Raw genomic sequence first — 20969 nt, forward strand, 5'->3', positions numbered from 1 at the left:
ACTGGATAAAGGCATAACACAGATAATGAAACATTAGCCATAAAAAAAAGTAAAAATCTTGCCACTTCTGACAACATGGATGAACCTAGAGGGCATCATGCTAAATAAGTCAGACAAATACTGTAGGATTTCACATTTATGGGAAATCTACAAAAACAGACTCACAGAGAATAAACTAATGGTTGCCTGAAGGGAGGGCGTGGAGGGATGGATGACAAAGGTGAAGGAGAACGAGTTGTAAACTTCCAGTTATAAAATAAATAATTCATGGGGATGTAGTATACAACACAGGGACTATAATCAGTATCATAATGACTTTGCTCGGTTACAGATGGTTCTAGACTTACTGTATCACTTTGAAAGGTATAGAATGTCCAATCACTGTGTTGTACATCATACTGATACGTCGTGTGTTGCTTATACTTGAATCATAAAAAATAAACTGGAAGCAGAAAAAGAAGAAGAATCCTTGCTTACCTCAGGAGCTGGTCCTGGAGTTTAATCCTCCTCAGCTCCAGAAAGCCCGTCTCTTCTCCCTCAGCGTCTTTCCTCCCCTGCTCTGTGGGGATGTCGAGTAGCCAGTCACCTAGCAGCACTCTCCGGCCATGGATTGGGGCAGTTTCCTCAAGATTTGAACAGTAGCCTCACGCCTCTGTCCGCTGGCGAAAGAAAATCTGACAACTGCCAAGAAGAGGGTGCTCGTCTCGGATCCCACCGCCCTCCAGCTCCCAAGTTTCATGAGAAGGTCAAGATCAAGGAAGAGGTCTTCAGTCTGAATCACTTTTGCAATTAACTTTTATTACTTTTTTTTTTTTAAACCCATATAGGAAAGGCATTTAAGGAGGAAATATCCTCAAAACAAACACACTGGGTAACAGGAGGATAGAAGGCACTACCAGCAGTCACGCCCTCCCGGGAGGGAGGGGATACTTGGTCCATCCTGTTTTTGGAGGCTCGGACCCTGGGTCCTGGGCTAACTGCTTCAGATAAAGTCTGCGTTTTCCCATAACGTACTTATTTCATAAACATCCCTCTCTTCATACATAACTTTATATACAAAGCCTTTATGGTATACATGTACATGAGTTTCGTTTTCTTCTTTCTCAAAAATAAAGTAGCCACCCCCGTCAGGAGGTTCTCAGCAGCATTCACAGCGTTGCAGCAGGAGCCGTGCCTTCTATCTGTGGTAAAGACATGCAGCATGAAGGGAAAGGACTCAACCGCTCCCTGAACTACACAGCAGGAGAGGCTTTCGGGGGGAGTGCTGAGGCTGAGCGTGAGATGGCAGACCAGAGCGTTCGTGGTTAAAATCCCAAGCTGCCAGCCTGCCTCACTTCTGCAGCTCTGCAGACTAGCACAGCCGGTACGATGAAGGGTCAGCATTCCTTCTGGGGTCAGGGCAGTGTGGACTCAGCGAGGCTGCACAAAGGAACCTTCCCAACCCCAGGGGGTCCTGGGAAGGCAGAGGACATCGAAGAAAGGTCTCTCAGAGGCCGATTGAAAAAGCTGCCCTGCTTTCTCCCTCGCACTGGAGTGTCTGCATCCGGCTACTTGCTTGCGCTGTGTGGCTAGTGTACTTTAAAGTTTGGGCTGAAACAAGGAGCCAGTACAAGTGAGAGTCAGGAATCTGGTACGCCCTGTCAATGCAGCTTGACATCTCTTATGGGAATCAAAGCCCAGGAACTTCGATGGGAAGAAGGCTTGACCCTGACCCCTGACCTCTGACACAAAAAGGGAGGGCTCCCGGGCCTTGTCTCCCACACCGCCGTGGCCCACTTCCTGGCAGGAACAAGCCAGCAGCAAAGCTTCAAACAAACTCCCTGCTCACGTCTCTCTGGAAACAAAAAGGCACTGAGGTCAGCGGGAGGCCAGCCCCACGCTCGCTGAGCGCAGTGCCACTGGCTGTTGCGAGCTTCAGAACACAGGACTCCACGTGGCTGGGTGGGAAGTTCCCCTCTGAAATCGAGGCAGCTCCTCTGGCAGCACCCCGATTCCACACCCCCATACTGGCGAGGCCGTGCAGGAGGCCCAGGACCTCGGCAGCTAGGCCCTCCCCGTTCCCTCGCTGGTGGAAAGCTGGAGACACTTGGACACGTTTCTCCACAAGCTCTTTGGCTTCCTCTGGCTGCCCGATTTCCGTGCTAGCAGGAGACTTCTAAAATGGCGAGTAGCTGGTTTCCTTGGTGGAAACACGAGGATGATTGGCAGTATTAAATACAGTTGTAACTGAAGAACAAACAGTTGTTGACGACAGCGCAGCGAAGCACCACACACACACACACGCAGATGTACGCCTTCACCTTTGGGCTCACATGTGCACAGACTCCGGCAATGAGGGCCAGGGCCAGTCTGCAGCTTCCCCAGAAATCTGAGCCAGCCTCAGCCCTGGCACTTCTGACCTGGGCGCCGGGGGCCAGTGCGGGCCAGTCCTTTTATGAGCATCCTCCTGCTTTCAGGAGCTTAGCTCAGACCTGCCAAAGGAAGACGCTACAGCTTTTAACTCATAAATAAGATCCCGTGGGTGGCACATAAAGGAGAAATAAAGGAGGCAACTATTTGGTTTGTGAAAGGCTTGCAGGGAGGACGCCAGCTGCTCTTTGCACAGGTGCCACTTGGCAGGTGCAGACGGGTGCTGCGTGGGCGGTGGGCAGGACTCGGCCCCATGCACACAAGTGTCCATCAGACTGTGCCACATCTGGGACTGCTGATGGGCACACGCATCCGCCAGAGAGGTCCTGAGAAAAAGTGTCTGTTGCAAAATAATAGTTAATAATAAAAATAAATCCGTGGGCACTGGGAGTGAGGAGGCAGGACCGGTTAGCCAGGTTGGCCTTGGGACTCTCTCAAGGCCTCCTCCAGTTTCTGCCTAAACTTGTCATACTTCTTCTGCACTTGTTGGATTTTGTCCTGCTCTTCTTTTTCCAGGATCGTTAGGAAGTTCTGGAGCTCGGGGATGGAAAAGGCATCCCACTGTGAAGCGAGAGGGAGAAGCAGGGAGAGAACGAATAGGAGACGGGTTAGAAGTCACCCGACCCGAGGGGCCCTGCTGCTCAGGCTCACAGCTGCGCACGCTCCGCTACTGAACAGGCAGGTGCAGTGAGCAAAGCCTGGCTTTCCCGTGTCATATTAGCAACACGTTTTCAAGTCCTCATGTATCACCAGCAAGAGGTTATCTATGAGCCGATTTTTAATATTATTAGTCAGTAATCTTAAATGTTCTCTGTAGCAGTTGAGATCTTAACAGTGATGCTGGGACCACCCAGGCCCCCGGCTGGTCTGCTCCGTCTGTCTGTGGGATGACAGGAGGCTCCCCACATGCAGACCCTCAGGATTTGGAGGAGAGCTGAACTTGGGCTCAGGAGGCTGAATTTCAGCCTAAATCACCCTGTGACCTTGAGGTCATCACCACCTTTACCCCCACCCCCTGCCCTTCTCAGCCTGTTTCCTCATCTGCTGGCAGAGCAGATAATGAGAGAACATAACCCGCAAAGCTCTGCAGAGCTTCGCTGTTCCAGGCCTGCCCCGATGGCCTGGCCTTTCAGGCTGACCTAGGAGCTGAGGCCCCTGGGGGCCAAGGGTTTGGACCCCTAAATTCTTGGAGCACATAGGAGTGGTGAGGTTTATCTGGTCTCATCCCCACATTGCAGAGATGAAAAAACAAGTCCCCTCAGGGAAGGCACAGTAACCACGACCACAGAACTTGAGGCGGCATAGCCAGAAGCAGAGCCCAGGCCTCGGTACCCCCAGGCCCACCAGCTGTCCCCTGGGCCAGCCGTGCTCCAGCCTTTCCAGTGGAATACTTTCCCAAACAATCAGATCTGCCTGGGTGAAGTGGGGAGAAGGAACAGAGCCCCACTTGCCTAGATCCCCCACATCTCAAGTGACCCCAAGACTGCTCTGCCAAGCCCGAGGGCTCCACTGAGCACCGAGTGACAAGCACCGAGAGGCTCCCCTGCTCTCCGTCACACGTCTCCGCCTCCCCAGGGTCCCAGGCGTCTGGGGCATCTGTCTGGGTTCTGCCCGTTTTACACCACCAGACCCCTCGAGGGCGAGCGAGCGCGATCAATGTTTAGGAACCAGGGAGAGACAAAAGGCTCAAACATCTCTCTCGGGGGCTTCTGGGCCTCAGGCCATGCTGAAGCGAAACCACCTGGGCTTACCCAAGGGGTTCCAGTGCCCCTCCACCTGAGCTCTCAGAATGAAGCACACGAAATCCTCTTTCCACAGACCCTGCCAGACACAGGCCCAGACTTGCTGCCACCCTGGCTTACACCCTGGACCTGGGCCCGCACTCGCCCCAGCTCCACTCCTCCAGCCACTTCCCTGCCGCACCTGTGCCGGGCAGTGAGGACACACCCCTGCGCCACCCGCGGTGCCCTGGAGCTGCGTCTGCGTCTGTCTGTGCAGCTGCAGAGGGCCCATCCTACCTCCACCTCGCCAGTCTCGTTCTCCTTGAGCACAAAGCTGAGGACGTCCGTGTCGGGCCCCGCCAGCAAGCGCAGGTAGAGGGGGCAGTCGGCCACGGAGAGCTTCTGGAACAGCACTGCGAACCAAGAAACGAGAGGGGGGCTGGAGCCGGGCTGGGAGAGGGGCGGGCCCTGCTGGGGTGGGGGGCTGGACAGAACGGTGCTGATAACAGATGGAGTGGTCCTTTCAACCACAGAATGAACCTGACAAGAATATTCGGGGAATGCTCGATCCCCAGTAGGGGGCGTGCAGGAGGCAGCTCTCTCATCAGGGATGTTTCTATCTCTCCCTCTATGAAATCAATTAAAACAGCAAGAATACACAGGCAGTAACCTTTCATCTCTGTGAGGGGGAAGCATGTTTCCATTCACGTCATCTCCCAAAAGATTAGGGGCGGTGGGGCGGGTTCCCACTCCTTCCAGATTAGGAGATGGGAGCCCGGGTGTGGGCTTCCTGAGTCACACATGGAGCGAGGGGCACAGGGAGGGCGTGAGCTGCAGCCCGCTCCCGGCCCAGCATGCACGGCCCACAGACCTGCTGCACACGGACGGCCTGGCCTCACTGCGGTGCCTGCTGGTGAGGGCCACACCTCCCCCAGCCCCCGCGGGTGGGGACACAGACAGTTAGGAAGGAGGTTTCTGGGGCGGAGCTCCCACTCCCATACCTTGCCCGTCCTTGTGTATCCTCTTGAAAAGTGCAAACTTCTGGGGATTGTCCACGACCATGAACTTCTTGAGCAGCCCCTGGATGACCTCGCTGACCGTGGTGGTGCTGCTGATGTGCAGCTGCTTGATGGCGTCGAGCGGCAGGTAGAAGGACGTCCGCTTGTCCGTGGTGGCCGCCAGGTTCACTTCCTTGATGGCGTCGTAGATGGACTGGGGCCGGATCCCAGCGGGCACGGTCACCGGCCGCCGCAGTTTCAAATGCACTTTGATGAAACCCGTGTAGGTGCCGTCTTCACTCTGCCCGTGAGGGGGGTGGGTGGGGGAACGACAGATGGGGTTAGGGAGGGTCTGGCTTACACACGGTCCTTGCCACTGCCCCGGGCAACCCCCACATGTCTCCCTGAGTTCCTTCCTGTCTCCTTTAACCTAGGGGTGCCCACTGGGTCCCAAGAAGGCCCACAGTATGTAGCTATCAGGAAGCATATTTGGGGCAGCTGTAGCTTGTCCCCAGAACTGCCTGCCCCAAATCTGCCACCAGTCAGATGCTGATTGCCTTAGACAAGACCCCCCTCTAAGAGGCAGGGTCTGAGCGGCCTGCTTTTAAAACCCACAGCCTGTAAGACAAACCCAGGCCCATCTGTGACTGGGTTTCCTGGGGCCTCATTTGGTTGAAGCCTCAAAGAACCAGTTGCTGCCAGCCTCCAGCAGGGGGCAGGGTTCTGCCACTTTCTCCTCCCCTCCCCACTGAAGATGGCCTTTCTGAGCCTGGCACAAAGTGGGGGCACCCCACCACCTCTACGCCCAAGCTCTGCCCAATCCGAGGAAGCTTCTCCAGACACAGGATGTACCCGTGCAACCAACAGGGGCTGCGAACACCCCTTGTCCAGGGCTTCCTGAGGCCCAAGCTGAGCCAGGCCCTCAGCCACTGTGTATCTTCCTTTTACTGTAAAACTCAAGAGAAGTTAAGTCTCCCAAGTGGACAAGGTAAGACCCAGAGATGGGATCTGTGTCTTACTCTAAAGCCCATCCTATTTCTCTAAAGCACGGGGCCCTGGCAGCCCAGGCTGTCCGCCTTCCACAGCCCCCGAGGCCTCCAGAGGCCAGAAGGAAGGAGACGCCAAGGGGGGGAGTCCCAGAATTCAGAGGGTTTGCAGAGGAGCAAGACGGGAGGAGGGTGTGGAGAGGCCTGGGGGCACGGGTGGGCAGGCCTGCTCACCAGCTTCATGCCCAGGCAGTTCTTCTCGCGGCTGTTGTAGCTGGCTATCTGTTGCTTGATCTCCTGCAGCGTGGGCGGGAGCCGCAGCTCCTCCGCGGGTTTGCAGACATTCTGGAACAGACACGGCAGCGGTGAGGTTGGTGTACGTGGGTCTCAGGATTCAAAGGGGAAGGCCACGCCCCCCCCCCCCCCCCCTGCCCCGAAGGCCTCTGGCCCAGCAGAAGCGAGCAGCAGCCCCACACAGAGACAATGGATGGCGGGACCATCTATCTGCTAGACCTGGAGCAGTTACTGTCTGCTGCTCAGGTGTCCACAGCAGATGCAAGAAAAATGGGTCCCCACGCTGTCTGTCTGACTGTGGCAGCCAAGAACGAATGGGGAATACGGGAAAGAACATGGAGTTTCTGCAACTCAGACACAACTTTGTAAGCAGTGAAGAGCCTGTTTTACTCCAAAGAAGAATCTGAAATATGAGTTTACGAGAGAAGTACTGAAAATCACTCCCTTGCCCTCTGACTGATTCACTTTTTTTAAAATATGTATTTTTAAATATATACTTTATTGATTTTTTACAGAGAGGAAGGGAGAGGGATAGAGAGTTAGAAACATCAATGAGAGAGAAACATCGACCAGCTGCCTCCTGCACACCCCCTACTGGGGATGTGCCAGCAACCAAGGTACTTGCCCTTGACCGGAATCGAACCTGGGACCTTTCGGTCCACAGACTGATGCTCTATCCACTGAGCCAAACCAGTTTCAGCTGATCCACTTTTTAAGGGTTGAAACTAATTAAAACTCAGCTAGTTTTTTGTTTGTTTGTTTGTTTGTTTGTTTTTTACAAAAAACAAACAAAAAAGCATGGATTTAGGGTAGAAACAGAGGCCAAATCCCAGCAGTGCCATCGCCTCACCCACCATCCCTGGGGAAGTAACTTCAATCTCCCTCAGCTTCAGTCTCCTCATCTGTGAAATGGGAGCAATACCTCTCCCTTGGGCTTGTAAGAACAATGTGAAAGTGCCCGTCCCACCGGCATTGACTTTGAACTCCGAGAATCAGCAGAGCTCTTTCGCTGACGAAGGGTTGCTATAGAAAAGATGCTGTTAGATGCTATGGAGGATGCAAAGAAATGCAAGCATGCTCCATCTCCTCGGGGAAGTAACAGCAGAGGCGGAGAGACCTGAATGTGCACGGATGCAGCATGTGCGGACCCAATGACAGCAAATCTCCCAGGCTCAGAGCCCTAGGGCACCGGGACATGCGCTCAGGCCCCATGTCGTAGCAAGTACGTGTGCATTTGTCAATGAATGAGGGCAGTGGTGGGGGCCGGGGCTGTAGCCCTCTGTGATAATTGAGGGGATAAACCTCCTTTGCTGGGGCGGAAGGACACCCAGCATTCACTCAGCACCTGCTCTGTGCCTGCACTCGGCATGCATTGCCTCACTTAATCCTCATGAACCAAAACTCTGCGAGACAGTGTACTGCCCATTTTACAGGTGGACTGCGGAGAGCAAGAGGTTAGCAACTTGCCTAAAGCCACAGTCAGTGTGTGCAGAACTGGAAGAAAAGCCAGGTCTGTTCTGTTGTGCTCTCCCCGTGACGTCATGGCTTCTTCTCCCCTCTCCCCCACCCCCAGGAAGGCAAAGGGCAGACGGAGCTGAGGTATGGAGGTCAGTGTTCTTCACACCGTGGAAAGGGTCCCTCAGTCAACCCCCCTAGATTTCTCAAGTTCATTGTCAACCACCTTCCTAGTGTTCCCTCCCAGTCTGAGTGCGGCTGGGAGTGCAGGAGGAGCCATAATTTGGGGGAACAAATGACTAAGGAGGTTGATTGGTCAAAACCCACCCAGAATTTGCCTGATCTCAAAAATCTACCCAATTCAGGGAGGGTCAGGGCTCTCTTCTGGCCAAAGAGAAAAGAGGCCGAGGGGGACAGGTGATCTCTGGGCTGCCTCCCTAACACCACCCAACACGGTGCCGTGGGCGTCGGGTTTGGCTGGGGAATTCACAGCCCTCTACCGCCACTCACCACCCCGTGAACACGTCACCACCCCGTGAACACCACGGGCACCCACCGCAGAGCCGGACCTGCCCCCTCCCTCAGCCAGCTGTCCTGTGGGAGACACGTCACCCTCAGCAGCATCCATCACTTCCTCCTCTCACTTTCCAGTCCCTCGGAGCCCATAACACGCCAAGCTCGGCGGCTGCCAAGGGGCGCCGGCGTGGCCCCCCGCCCCCCGCGCGGAGGTGAGTGGACAGCCCTCGTCGGTGACGGCATCTTCCCTCGGCCTGTCCTCCCCCTTCCCTCTTCCTCGGGGATCTTGAGAACAGCACGGTGCCATGCGCTTTCACATGCCCGGACTCCCATACTACACATCTTATTATTGTCTTACAGATTACAAAACCGAGGCTCGGGGAGGCGAAGAACGTGCCTGAGTGTCTTAGGTCCCTCTGCTAGTGAGGGCCTGAGCAGGGCCTAGGACCAAGCCCACCTGAGGCTGAAGCCATGTTCGTCTCCATCACCACGTGGCCTCCTAGGACAGCCTCTTCCGCTGAAGGGGCTGCCCCTTCCCCACCCCCACAAGGATCACCGAGGTTCCATGCCACACGGCTGGAGGCGCGGCTGCTACACGAAGGCCCATCAGTTGGCCTGTGAGAGGCTCACCCAGGGAGCACTGGACCCGTGGGTCAGGCCAGAGGCTCAGCCCACAGCCGGCTCCTGAGAGGACGGTAAGAGGAGCTTCTCATCTCTTCAGCCGCCAGGATGGAGGGCCCACCTTTCCCTGCTGGACCTTGAGTCCAAAGAAGACCAGCCAAGGGGAACCACCCAGGACACCTCCTTTCTGCTTGAGCCTCTTCATTCGCTGTTGATTCATTCATCCAGGGACCTCAAAACGAAGCTGCTCACCCCTTCCCTGGGCGCCTCTCTGGGATCTGGCCTGCCCACTGGGGGCTTCCAGTCCAAGGACCTGGGTCCCGTTACTATTCTGCGTTCCGTACGGCTCTGCAGCACGCAGGCTGCTGCTCGGAGTGAATGGCCTCATATTCATCTATTTAAAAGAGTTAATGGATGGAAAGAAAACTCTAGACGCTCTGGGAGATCTCTCATAGTTTCCAACCGAACTACAGCCATCTCTCTGCTAGAAAAGGCATCTGTGTCCCCCCCCTTCCACAGACCCGTGTTCCAGGCCTGGTTTTGAATGCAGCCACGGTCAGGACTGCCCCAATGCAGGGCTTCTTCCTGTTCCCTTTCCCTCAGCAGATAACCCATCTCTTCTAAGCCGTTCCCACCCGCAAACCTGGGGGAGTGACGCGGGTGGCGCCGCGGGCACCCCCTCCGGCACTGACGCAGAAGACAGCCGTCCAGACCCCACCACCCATCGGGGAATGCCAGGAGCCCTGCGTGGCCAACACCCAAGATCTCACACCCTGGGATGTCAGCCGCAGGCTGGGCTGGCTGCGGCCCACGCCAGCTCTGGCAGACAAGGTCTGACCCACGGACCGAATGAGTCACCTCCCAAAATAGGCCAGCCAATCAGCCAGCCAGCCACAGCCACAAGGGCCCGCCAATCCTCTCCCATCCCGGGATGGCACGGAATCTAGACCGGTGATGCTTAAACGCGGCAGCACATGCAGTCCTGGGGGGATTGTCAGAAACTCGGCGCCTGCGCTCCATCCTGGACATTTCATTGGTCCGTGGTGCACCCTGGCCCTGGGAGTTTGGAGTCTCCTGGGTGACCCTAATGCGCAGGGCTGTTTGAGAACAACTGGTATTTGCAGACCTCAGGGGCCCCATCCAGCTGCAGAGGCCCAGAGACACCCACTGCCCAAGTATCTGCTGTGTGAACAGATCAGTCATATAGTAATCTTGCCCAGCTGGCTGGGCTCAGTGGTTGAGCATTGACCTATGAACCAGGAGGCCATGGTTCGATTCCCAGTCAGGGCACATGCCTGGGTTGCAGGCTCCATCCCTCTCATCATTGATGTTTCTATCTCTCTCTCTCCCTTTCTGAAATAAAAATTTAATTTAAAAAACAATAATAATCTTCAGAGGATAAGGCAAAGACCCCCAATCTCTTCACCTGCCAGATTCTCCAGTGCTCAGAGTGAAAGATTTGTCTGTCCATAGCACAAAGGTAGGCACCAGGCAGACGGAGTTTGTCTCCTGGGGTGGCCCACGATAGAGACAGAACAGGAAAGTCACACTTATGATTTAACTAATACTGGTTGTGGCCCATGAAGCATCTCTCCTTGGGGGTTTACCTATCTCAGTGCATCTGGCATGGATTCCGTCTGCCCTGATTAAGCCCTGGCATTGGTAGCAGATGGTTTAGCTGCTCCCAATGCCACCGGCACATCCAGGGCATTGGGGGGAGGGGGATGTCCTGAGCCACAGAAAGGGCTGTGTCCTCTCTTTGCTCTCAAGGTTATTGGGGTGCAGACGCCTGAAAAGGCTGGGTGTCACGGGTCAGAGCAGAGATGCCTGCTAAGAGAACAATCCTCAACATTTCCTATTAAAATATCCTTAACAACAATATACAAAGCACCATCCCCTGGCAATCTGGGGCCTACCTCCAAGCACATTTCCCTTAAACTGAATTTTTCCTTAAGAAAAAGACAACACCGGCTGATGATGTAATCTAAGCAACGATCTGAGGAGAAGAGGCGCTGAGTGAATCCTTTGGCTTTTAGTATCCCCAGGTACACACAGGGCAGCCCAGGAACTCTGACAATGAGGGGCCAGTGGTAGGGAGTTGTCCGAGGAGACTGTGTCTCACCCTCAGGGTGAAGCCATCAGATGAACATTCATCCCATCTTTTCTTGACCTAAAGCACACAAACCTCATTTCTGTCCAGTCCCTTCATCTGATCGCCCCAGTCCTGAATGATGACGATGATCATCCTCATTGTTACTTGCTGGCTAACTATGTGCCAGGCACTGTTCTATTCGCCACCAGCTTATGAGAAACATACCATTATCATGCCCATTTCACAGACTCGGAAACGGAGCCCCAGGAAGGTTAAAGCAAACCTACATCTAAAGCTAACTCTACAGCACCTGGCACTTAAAACAGGCAACTATTGATATTAACCTCCAAGTACACCGTCCATCTTGGTTATTCTTCCCAACTAGACTGACGCTCCTTAATGACTTATACCATTCTTCCATTTCTTCTCTCTGCCTGGTGCACTGAGTATTAAGCACATATGACAAATATTGTACTTGCCTAGGAAACTTCAATGCCCTACCAGTGGTCGGCAAATTCATGAGACAACAGAGCCAAATACCAACAGTACAACGATTGAAATTTCTTTTGAGAGCCCAATTTTTTAAACTTAAACCTTTTCTAACGCCACTTCTTCAAAAACAGATTCGCCCAGGCCGTGGTATTTTGTGGAAGAGCCACACTCGAGGGGCCAAAGAGCAGCATGTGGCTGGCGAGCTGCAGTTTGCCGACCACTGCCCTAGACAGTTTTTCTCAGTGGTTAGAGCATCGACTGGCAGACTGAAGGTATGTGTGTTCAATTCCCTGCTCAGGGCACGCACTTCGGGTTGTTGGTTCTATCCCAGGCCCAGTTGGGGCGCATGCAAGAGGCAACCAATCAGTGTGTGCCTCTAACATCGATGTTTCACTCTCTCTCCTTCTCCTCCCGCCCCTCCACTCTCTAAAAATATCAATGGGGGAAATATCCTCAGATGAGAATTAAAAAAAAAAAAAAAGATACTTCAATTGTCCCCAACTGGCTACAGGAAAGAGAGGGTCCAACTTTCCCTGAGGAATCACAGCACCGTGAGCCTTGGACTTCAACTTGGACTGAGCTCTGTGGGAGAAGAACCCGTGCCTGTCTTGCCCACCTGGCACTCCAGAGCCTGTTCCAGCTTGGCACAGCATAGAGGCTCAGGGGACACCTGCAGGATGTAGGGGTGCTGACTCCCATTACCAAGTGATCTTGAGAGTCAGATAACCTCTTTGAGGCTCAGCTGCTTCCTCTACATATATTGGGGTGACATCCTTTATTGCAAGAGTGAAACAAAATGAGATGATGAATATAAAAGTGTTTGGGGAAAGATCAAGCCCATCCCAAGGCTCGTGTTGTTACCATCTTCCCAGGCACATGCAGTCCGACCCCCATGGACGCTGCTTCTGCAATGGCCAGTGCCGGGGAGTTTGCTCACGCCTTTCTCTACGCTAGTGGTGGGCAGACATTTTCTGTTTGGGGCCAGATAATATAGATTTCAGACTTTCAGGCCAGATCGTCTTTGTTGTAGCTATTCAACCCTGCCATTGCAGCACAAAGCAGCCATAAGGCGAGTGTGGCCGAAACCGGTTTGGCTCAGTGGTGGACTGCGGACTGGGGGGTCCCGGGTTCGATTCCCGTCGGGGGCATGTATTGTACATTAGTTGCGGGCACATCCCCAATAGGGGTTGTGCAAGGGGCAGCTGGTCGATGTTTCTCTCTCATCGATGTTTCTGGCTCTCTCTCTCTCTCCCTTCCTCCTCTCTGTGAAATATCAAAAAAATATATTAAAAAAAAAAAAAAAAAAGGCGAGTGTGTTTCAATAAAACTTTATTCATAGACTCTGGCCCCTGGGCAGCAGTTTGCCTCTCTGCTGGACATGGCTGTTTGTGCAGTTCCTCCTGCCCCAGAACACTGAGCCCCCATCTGCACTAGCTCCAGCGTCTCCGCTTGGTTTCCCCTGAGATTCCACGGCCCCTCCTCATTCTCCCTTCTCCTAGAATACTAGACCCCTGATATTTTAATTCCCCAATGGATGCAGGTTTGATCCGGTCCCTGCCTTTTCCTGAGTCATACTTCTGCCCAGTCCTGCTTCCTGTGTATTTCCTCACGCCTTCAGCTGACGGGCCTTCTGTACCATCACTCTCACCTGATGGACGCTTTCCACAGGCGGACAAAGGCTTTATCGCTTCCTTGGAGTCCCGCTGACTCTCCTGCCTTCTCCAATGAGGAGGCAACAGGCTGGCTGAGGGAGGGGTGCGGGTGGACCTCTGAGCCTCCCTCACTGGCTCCGGGGCTCACTCCCAAACACCAGCCCCAAAGCCTCAGATGCCTGTTGTTGTGAAGCTGCAAACTGCCACAGGCCATGGGCCTCTGCAGCGGCTTGCACAGGTCAAACCCACTCCTGCCAGGACCTCAGCCTGCACGGCTACATGCAACACCTAATGACAGGCTGCCTTTTATTGTTCAATTATTGTTTCACATGTACTCATACCGCCTTCCCAATTAGATGCTCCCTGAGGGAAAAAGACAGGATGTCTGAGGACTCTGTTTCTTTTGTACCCCCTGTGGGGCCTGACACTGGGCGCACCCCCAAGGTGGCAGATAAATGCCTGTGGCCGGGTGGCAGGGAGTGGCCCGGTGGTTCCCAGCCCAGAGCCCAGCAATGGGCGCCGGGGAAGCCCAGGAGCACCTCCCCCCAGCCCACACCCCAAGAGGCGGATGCTCAGAAGGGGTGGGCTGCAAGGGCTTGGGCTGGAGGCCGGCCTGTGGCTCAGCTCCTGGCAGTTTCCTGGTGACAACAAATGCCAGACCATCAAATGACCTGTGACCTCTGGGGAGCCACGCCACTTCCCCTCTCAGGGCCTCGGTTTCCTCATCCGTGAAATCATGAAGTGAGACCAGCAGAGCCGTGTCCCTTGGCAGCTCTAAGATTTTACATACAAGATAGGGTGGCTTCTTTCATCACTGCTTCCTCTTCCATTTCAGAGAACAGGGTGTGGGGCCGGGCCCCTGGGAGGGCCGCGGGGGGGCTCGTCCGAACGGCAGTGCTAACTGGTCTGAAGCAGCACCCAGCCCGGCTCCAACCTCTGCCGCTCGGCCTGTCTCAGGACTCCCTATGTGCCTCCTCTGCCCGACGGCAAGACCCCCCCCTGAGCCGAGCTCAAGTAGGTCTGCACCTTCTGAACTCGTACGGTTCGAGAAAGCAAAACAAGAACTACCCCGGAAGCCATTGGCCATGAGCCTTTGCCACATTTCCTCTTTTCTTGGCTCTTAGCACATCCGTCAGCAGCAATTCTCACACCCCTCCGACCTGTGCCGGGGAGGCGAGCTCCAGGCGTGAGAATGGCCGTCTGCCGACACCTCCACTCTGTCCTGCAGCCCCACGGCGGGGCTGAGCCCGCACACCGGAACCCCTGACGGACAGGGCTGACACCCAGCTGTCTGGGCTGGTTGGGATGCCTTGCTCCAGGCCCCAGACCACATTCAAGGCCCATCGGTCCCTCTGGGATGGGCTGGACCAGATGGGAAAGAGGAAGCCCGAGTAGCCTCATCGTGGGCCCCGCCCGGGCCCTGAGGGGCTGGTGCTCGGATGGCGTTCCCAGGCACCTTGGCAGTGACGCGGTGGCTCCCATTCCCTCTCTGAATGGTCCAAGGTCCCAGAAAGAGAGAGAAGGGCTAGAACTTCCAGAACACTGCCCTCCAATAGGCTATTCCCAACAGAGGCCGGAAGGAAGGGCTTCAGCATGGAGCCATCTGTCCAGCAGAACGTGTGGAATTTGACTGCTTTGAGGGGAATACAGAAGAAATCTGGGAAAATCAAGGCGGGTATTTGATAAACTGGAAAGAGATGGAAATCCCCAAAGACAAAACTGCACAGCAGATGGCGAATGCAGAAAGTCAGTCAACACTTACTGAGTTGCTTATGGGTGGAGGATGTGAAAGGGACATGAAACCATCAGGGTGGTCCCTGTGCTCAGGAGCCCAAGGTTATCTGAGGAGGGAGGACATACACAGATGGTGCACAGGTCCAGCGGCTTTCGGGGCAGCCCAGATCAGCTCCGGGGGTACGCATGTGATCTCAGTGAACGCGCCAGGAGTGTCCCCACTCATTTAGGGGCCCGTCTCAGTCTATAAGCAGAGCAGGTAGCCTGGGGTGAGTCAGGACCAGGGAAGGCTGAGCGAGTCCTACGGCTTTGGAGCTGCAGGAACTTAGGTTCCCGCCCCGAGTACCTTCTCATCATAACAAACATCACCTTGGCCAGGCATCGCTCTGGGCTTCACAGTCACAATGTCACATAACCCCCGAAATGACACAGTGAGGGGTGGAAATCAACAACACAACACAGTTAGAAAACGGACAAAGGGTTTGGAGAAACATTTCTCCAAAGACATCCCGATGGCCCATAAGCACGGGAACAAATGCTCAGCCTCACCAGTCCCTGTGAAAATGTGAATCAAAACCACCCTGAGAAGATACCACCTTCCACCCGGCCGGGTGGCTACTATTGAAGACACCAGGAACCAGCGCTGGTGAGGACGCAGAGAAACTGAAACCCGTATGCGTTGCTGATGGAAAAGGGAACAGCTGCTGTGGAAAACGGCTCGGCGATTCCTCAAAAAGAAATTAAACAAGAAGCACGATGTGCTCCGGCAGTTCCACTGCTGGGTATCCATCTACCCAGAAGAAAGGAAAGCAACATTCAAGCCAATACACGCACACTCACGTTCAGAGCAGCGGTATCTGCCGGAGCCAAAAGGTGGAAGAAGCCCTGGATGGACGGCGAATGAACAAACAAAATGCGACATCTGCATCCAACAGAGTCTTCAGTGAAATGAAGCAAGTCGCCAAAAGACAAATGCTTTATGGCTCCGCTTATCGGAGGTTCTGTGGTAATCAGCTTCAGAGAGACACAAAGCCGAGGGAGCAGTGGTCGTGGGGGGCTCTGGGGAGGTGGGCAATAGGGAGTTATTGTCTAACGGGTACAGAATTTCGGTTGGGGAAGATGAAAAAGTTCTGGCGATGGAGCCACAGGGTTCTGGTGACGGCTGCACAGCAATGGGAGTGCACTTAACGCCACAGACGGCACACTTCCAGACACTGGAAGCGATGGAGAAACGTTTCTTCAAGCCCTTTGTCAGTTTTCTAATTGTGTTGTTTTGTTGACATCTACCCCTCGCTATGTGAGTGTTACCATAATAAGGGAGGATTCCAAGGTCAAGGGAACCCGGAGGCCTTAACACCAGCTGGTTTCATCTGGTTCCCATGAAGCGGGGAGCTTCCGTTACTTTCTATAGTCTAACCAGGGGAGGGGCCAACCCCACTTCTTTTTTTTTCTTTTTTTTAAATATATTTTTATTGATTTATTACAGAGAGGAAGGGAGAGGGATAGAGAGCTAGAAACGTCGATGAGAGAGAAACATCGACCAGCCGCCTCCTGCACACCCCCTACCGGCGATGTGCCCGCAACCAATGTACATGCCCTTGACCGGAATCGAACCTGGGACCTTTCAGTCCACAGACCGATGCTCTACCACTGAGCCAAACCGGCTTTGGCCAACCCCACTTCTAAGCAAGCTGCCCCATCACCCCCAGGCCTCAGAAGCAGGCTCTTCCCTGGGCACTGGCAGTGGCTGGATGCTTAGGAACCCAGTTGGAGGAGCTGCTGGCGCCACCCAGACAACTCTCCCCGCAGACAAGGAGCCCGAGCTCCGAGATCTGGAGGGGCCTCGAGACGAACTAGTCCCGTCGCCTACATCTGAGGCACCCCGAGTCCTGAGGGGGCTCACCTAGCGGGGACTCTCAACCGCTTCAGTGCTCTCCCTCGACCCTGTCCCGGCTAGCCATGGCCACGGAGCTACGTCAGGCTTCCGAGCTCATCCTCCTCCAGAGAAATGGATGCAACAGCAAAAGGAAGACTTGGGGGGATGCTCTCCCAGTCACTGAGCTGAGACTGGGGCCGGCTCACTGTCAGAGCTACCCATCGCCCTGTCCCCAACTCGCTCCCTCATCCTCACAAGGAGGGCTTCCCGAAGGAGACACCCCCAAATCGCTCCCTCACCCTCACAAGGAGGACTTCCCGAAGGAGACACCCCCAAATTGCTCCCTCACCCTCACAAGGTGGGCTTCCTGAAGGAGACACCCCCAAATTGCTCCCTCACCCTCACAAGGTGGGCTTCCTGAAGGAGACACCCCCAAATCGCTCCCTCACCCTCACAAGGTGGGCTTCCCGAAGGAGACACCCCCAAATCGCTCCCTCACCCTCACAAGGAGGGCTTCCTGAAGGAGACACCCCCAAATCGCTCCCTCATCCTCACAAGGAGGGCTTCCTTAAGGACACCCCCAACTCGCTCCCTCATCCTCACAAGGAGGGCTTCCTGAAGGACACTCCCAAATCGCTCCCTCACCCTCACAAGGTGGGCTTCCTGAAGGAGACACCCCCAAATCGCTCCCTCACCCTCACAAGGTGGGCTTCCCTGCATGGGAATGCTTCCAGTCCAGGTTTCCCAGCTTCACGCAGAACCCTGAGTGCTGAGAGCCGTCGAGTGAAACCCAAGCACAGCAGCATCACTGGGCCACGAGAGAGAGGGGCGCTGGGAGCGCAGCTCCTGTGGTCTGTGGGCCCGGTCCTGGGCGGGACAGGAAGCCGTGACCACAGGAGCCGCTCTCACACCGCCGGCAGGATCCAGTTGGCTGGAGCTCCTGCAGGACGGGGACCAGCACCAGACACCATGCGGGGAATTTGGAGGCGGAGAGCTGCACGTGGGGCCCAGTCTCAGCATGCCAGGTTCCCAGCATGCCTAGTCCCAGCATGCTCAGTTCCCAGCATGCCCGGTTCCCAACATGCCTAGTCCCAGCATGCCCGGTTCCCAGCATGCCCGCACTGCCCTCACTTGCTAGGAGGGGCGGGTCGGCCAGGACACCAGCCTGCCTGCCCTACAGGAGAGAGTGCAGTCCTCCTTGGCTCCGCTGCCTGGAGGCCCCGGCCTGTGCCTACCGCTGAGGGCTGGGACGGTGCTCGGTGCCAGTGCCGGAGGCTCTCTGCCAGCCCACACTTGCCCTCTCGCCGCTGTTCTGCCTGCCCAGTAACCCAGCCCCGCGCTGCTGCTTAGGGTTCGTGTCTGATACCGAAACATGTCTCTGTTGGTTATCAGGTAGCTCTCCCTGTGTCATACAGGCTCAGGGATGTTTGACTTCCCTCTCTCCGAAATGGTCCTCCAGAGTGCGCCACCCTCACTGACCCCTGCTGACAGGGGCTGGCATGGGGGCGGCACCTTTGGGCCTCACAGCGGGGCTCTGACTGCTTGGACAGTCTGGGAAGTGCCAGCGGAGAGGCAGACAGCTTCGGGGCTAGGAGCTGTGGTGTCAGACCTCTGGGCCCAGATCCTGGACCTGCCCACACTCCCGTGTGACTGTGGACACAGCACCTCACCCCCTTCTGAGCCTCAGGGGGGCGGAATGGGATCCTGGGTATGGGGGAACCGGGCATGCTGGGAACCGGGTGTGCTGGAACTGGGCCCTGGCTTCACATGCAGCTCTCCACTCCAAATTCCCTGCGTGGTGAGTATGTACACGCAGAGCACACAGGACGGGGCCTGACACGGCCCAGGAAGCAGCAAGTATCGTTACACATCCTAGCCCGTTCCCGGCAGACCCCTCGCTCCTGCCCTGCCTCTGTCCTGGGAACAGAGCCTTACACCTCCACACCCCAACACGAATGCCACATCCCATGTCAAACTCAACAACCACGTCCATTTCCCCAAACGGCCTTTGTTATCTAAGGCCCGGAGTTCTCCGTGGGTTCTCACTACCAAATGTCGGGCCCTCCTTTGGCACTGATTTTCCCCTGGAGGGGTGACTCCTCCCACTTTTTTTTTTTTTTAAATATATTTTATTGATTTTTTTTTTTTTACAGAGAGGAAAGGAGAGGGATAGAGAGTTAGAAACATCGATGAGAGAGAAACATCAACCAGCTGCCTCTTGCACACTCCCCACTGGGGATGTGCCCGCCACCAAGGTATATGCTGTTGACCGGAATCAAACCTGGGACCTTTCAGTCCCCAGGCCGATGCTCTATCCACTGAGCCAAACCGGTTTTGGCCTCCCATTTTATGGGAGGAGAAAGGAAGGCCTCGCCGGGCGAGCATGCTTCGTGAGGTCACACGGAGTGAAGGCTCGGGGTCCCAGGCCAGAGTTGGGCTCACTGACGTCAGCATATGCCCCTGCCCACTCTAGCTGGGCCCACTGAGAAGCCTCCATCTACAGGGACGGCCAAACGGGGTCTCCCCTTGCTCAGAAGTAACCTGGGAAAGTCAGCCAGATGCGGGCGGAGTGTGCTGGTGCCGCCCCCTCCACCCGCCCCTCCCGTGTCTGCAAGGCAGACCGCGGAAGCCTGTCCCGGGAAGCTCTCCCACGCCTCGCAGGGCCCCTCTCCCCCAGCCCCCGGGGGCCCTGCTGGAGGAGGGACCACGCCAACTCCTGCCAGCAGGTGCCAGCCTGGTTGCTTAGGGACCCGGCCCTGCCTGGCCTCCTCCTTCAGGGCAAACAGCTGAGCAATCACAGATGGGGCGGAGGGGCCCAGCGTGTTTGGAAAGCTGTCCTCCTTGCCTTTTCTGCTCGCTCGGTGAGATTTTTTTCTTTGGAGTGACTGGAAAAACCCATCGATTCCACATCCAGAAGCTTCACAAGCTTCCCTTGCACACAAACAGCCCTGGGATCAGCGTTCACAGACCTGGCCCTGAAGCACCGCCCGAGTATCCTCCGGGGCGGCCGACTCTTAAGCTCCTGTGACTGAGAGAGCGGCCCGAGCCCTCTCCTCCTTCAGCCACGCGCAGCGAGCACCTGCCACGAGCCAGGGACACACAGACGAACCGGGCAGGGTTCCTCGTCCAGAAAATCACGACCATCCAAACAGGGGCGAGGAGAGAACGGTGTGGTATTTGGGGAGCAAAGAAGGGGGCATTCCAGTTACAACCAGAAGCGCCCTCTAAATACCCCAACCCCCCAGCTCCCACATGCTCCACACAAACCCACACGTGCCCGGCCACGTGTGACTGCAGAGTGAACACGCTACCGCCTCTCCGTGTGCTCCAGCCAATGCGGGGGCCCCACCTCGCACCCTCCTGCAGACCCGGCTCCCATCGCCCCCCACAGCAGGGGAGGGGACAGTCCCACACCACTCTTCACACCGGGGGAGAGCCAGGAGGTGAGGAGGATGGTGGGGGGGGCTCGCGAACTGGAGGGGGCGAAATGACGAGAATGGAGTGTGGTGACCCAGATTCCCCGAGACCAGCACAGGAAACTGGCCGAGTGAGAAAAACAGCTTCCGACGATAGGTCACCGGGGTTTGAGATGGGCGACCTGAGATGCGACTCGGTCTCACGCAAGATGCCCGTGTGCGGTAGAAAGAGCGTGTGCTCTGAGGTTGGACAATGAGCAGAGGCAGACAGAAGCCATGGGCTCTGATTCCAGCCCGACGTTTCCTGCCACCATAGCTCCCCTTTCCCTCCTGGCCCGACAGCAAACGCATCAGGTCCTCTGGGGACACCCAGAGAATACTCCGGGCCAAGCTGGGTCCCCAGGCTCTTCTCCAGAAGAGGGAGGCATCTGGAAAAGGACACTGAGGCCCTGCAAAGCTGGAGAGCGCACAGGTGTGGGCTCCTGGCCAGTGGGGAGCAGAAGGAAGAGGAGAACCTGGGCTCCCGGGCACCCAGGCGGGGCCCGGAGGGGCCGGCCCGTCAAGCTCTCGGGCTGGAAGCTGGATGCAGAGTCCCCCGCCCGTGTGGACCAGGAGCTGGGATTCAGGGCTTGCTGTCAGCCTCTGAGCGTTCTCCTTCTCTCAGCTGCACAGGCGGGTGGGTGCTGCAGGTGCCAAAGCTGCACCAG

The 20969-nt window shown here is 55.8% G+C and overlaps 1 protein-coding gene across 4 annotated transcripts in view; it reads right to left on the reverse strand.

Annotated features, from left to right (window-relative positions):
* Positions 1–777: 777 nt before the first annotated feature.
* Positions 778–20969, reverse strand: part of RASSF5 (Ras association domain family member 5) — a 72139-nt gene continuing 51947 nt past the window's right edge. For 2 of the 4 annotated variants that reach the window (XR_014793336.1, XR_014793337.1), the window contains 5 exons: positions 6349–6459; positions 5132–5429; positions 4428–4543; positions 1934–2970; positions 778–1898 (listed from right to left, as the gene is read on the reverse strand). Coding sequence is in view for 2 of the 4 variants with exons in the window: in XM_084865899.1 (XP_084722025.1) it covers positions 2818–2970; positions 4428–4543; positions 5132–5429; positions 6349–6459 (678 nt within the window). In the remaining 2 variants the exon portion in view is untranslated. Of the gene's footprint in view, positions 2971–4427; positions 4544–5131; positions 5430–6348; positions 6460–20969 lie in introns of all 4 variants that reach the window. The other 2 variants (XM_084865899.1, XM_084865900.1) reach the window with 1 other exon arrangement.

Source organism: Pipistrellus hanaki (assembly GCF_964339955.1).
Source record: "Pipistrellus hanaki genome assembly, chromosome: 18".
Lineage (NCBI taxonomy): Eukaryota > Metazoa > Chordata > Mammalia > Chiroptera > Vespertilionidae > Pipistrellus > Pipistrellus hanaki.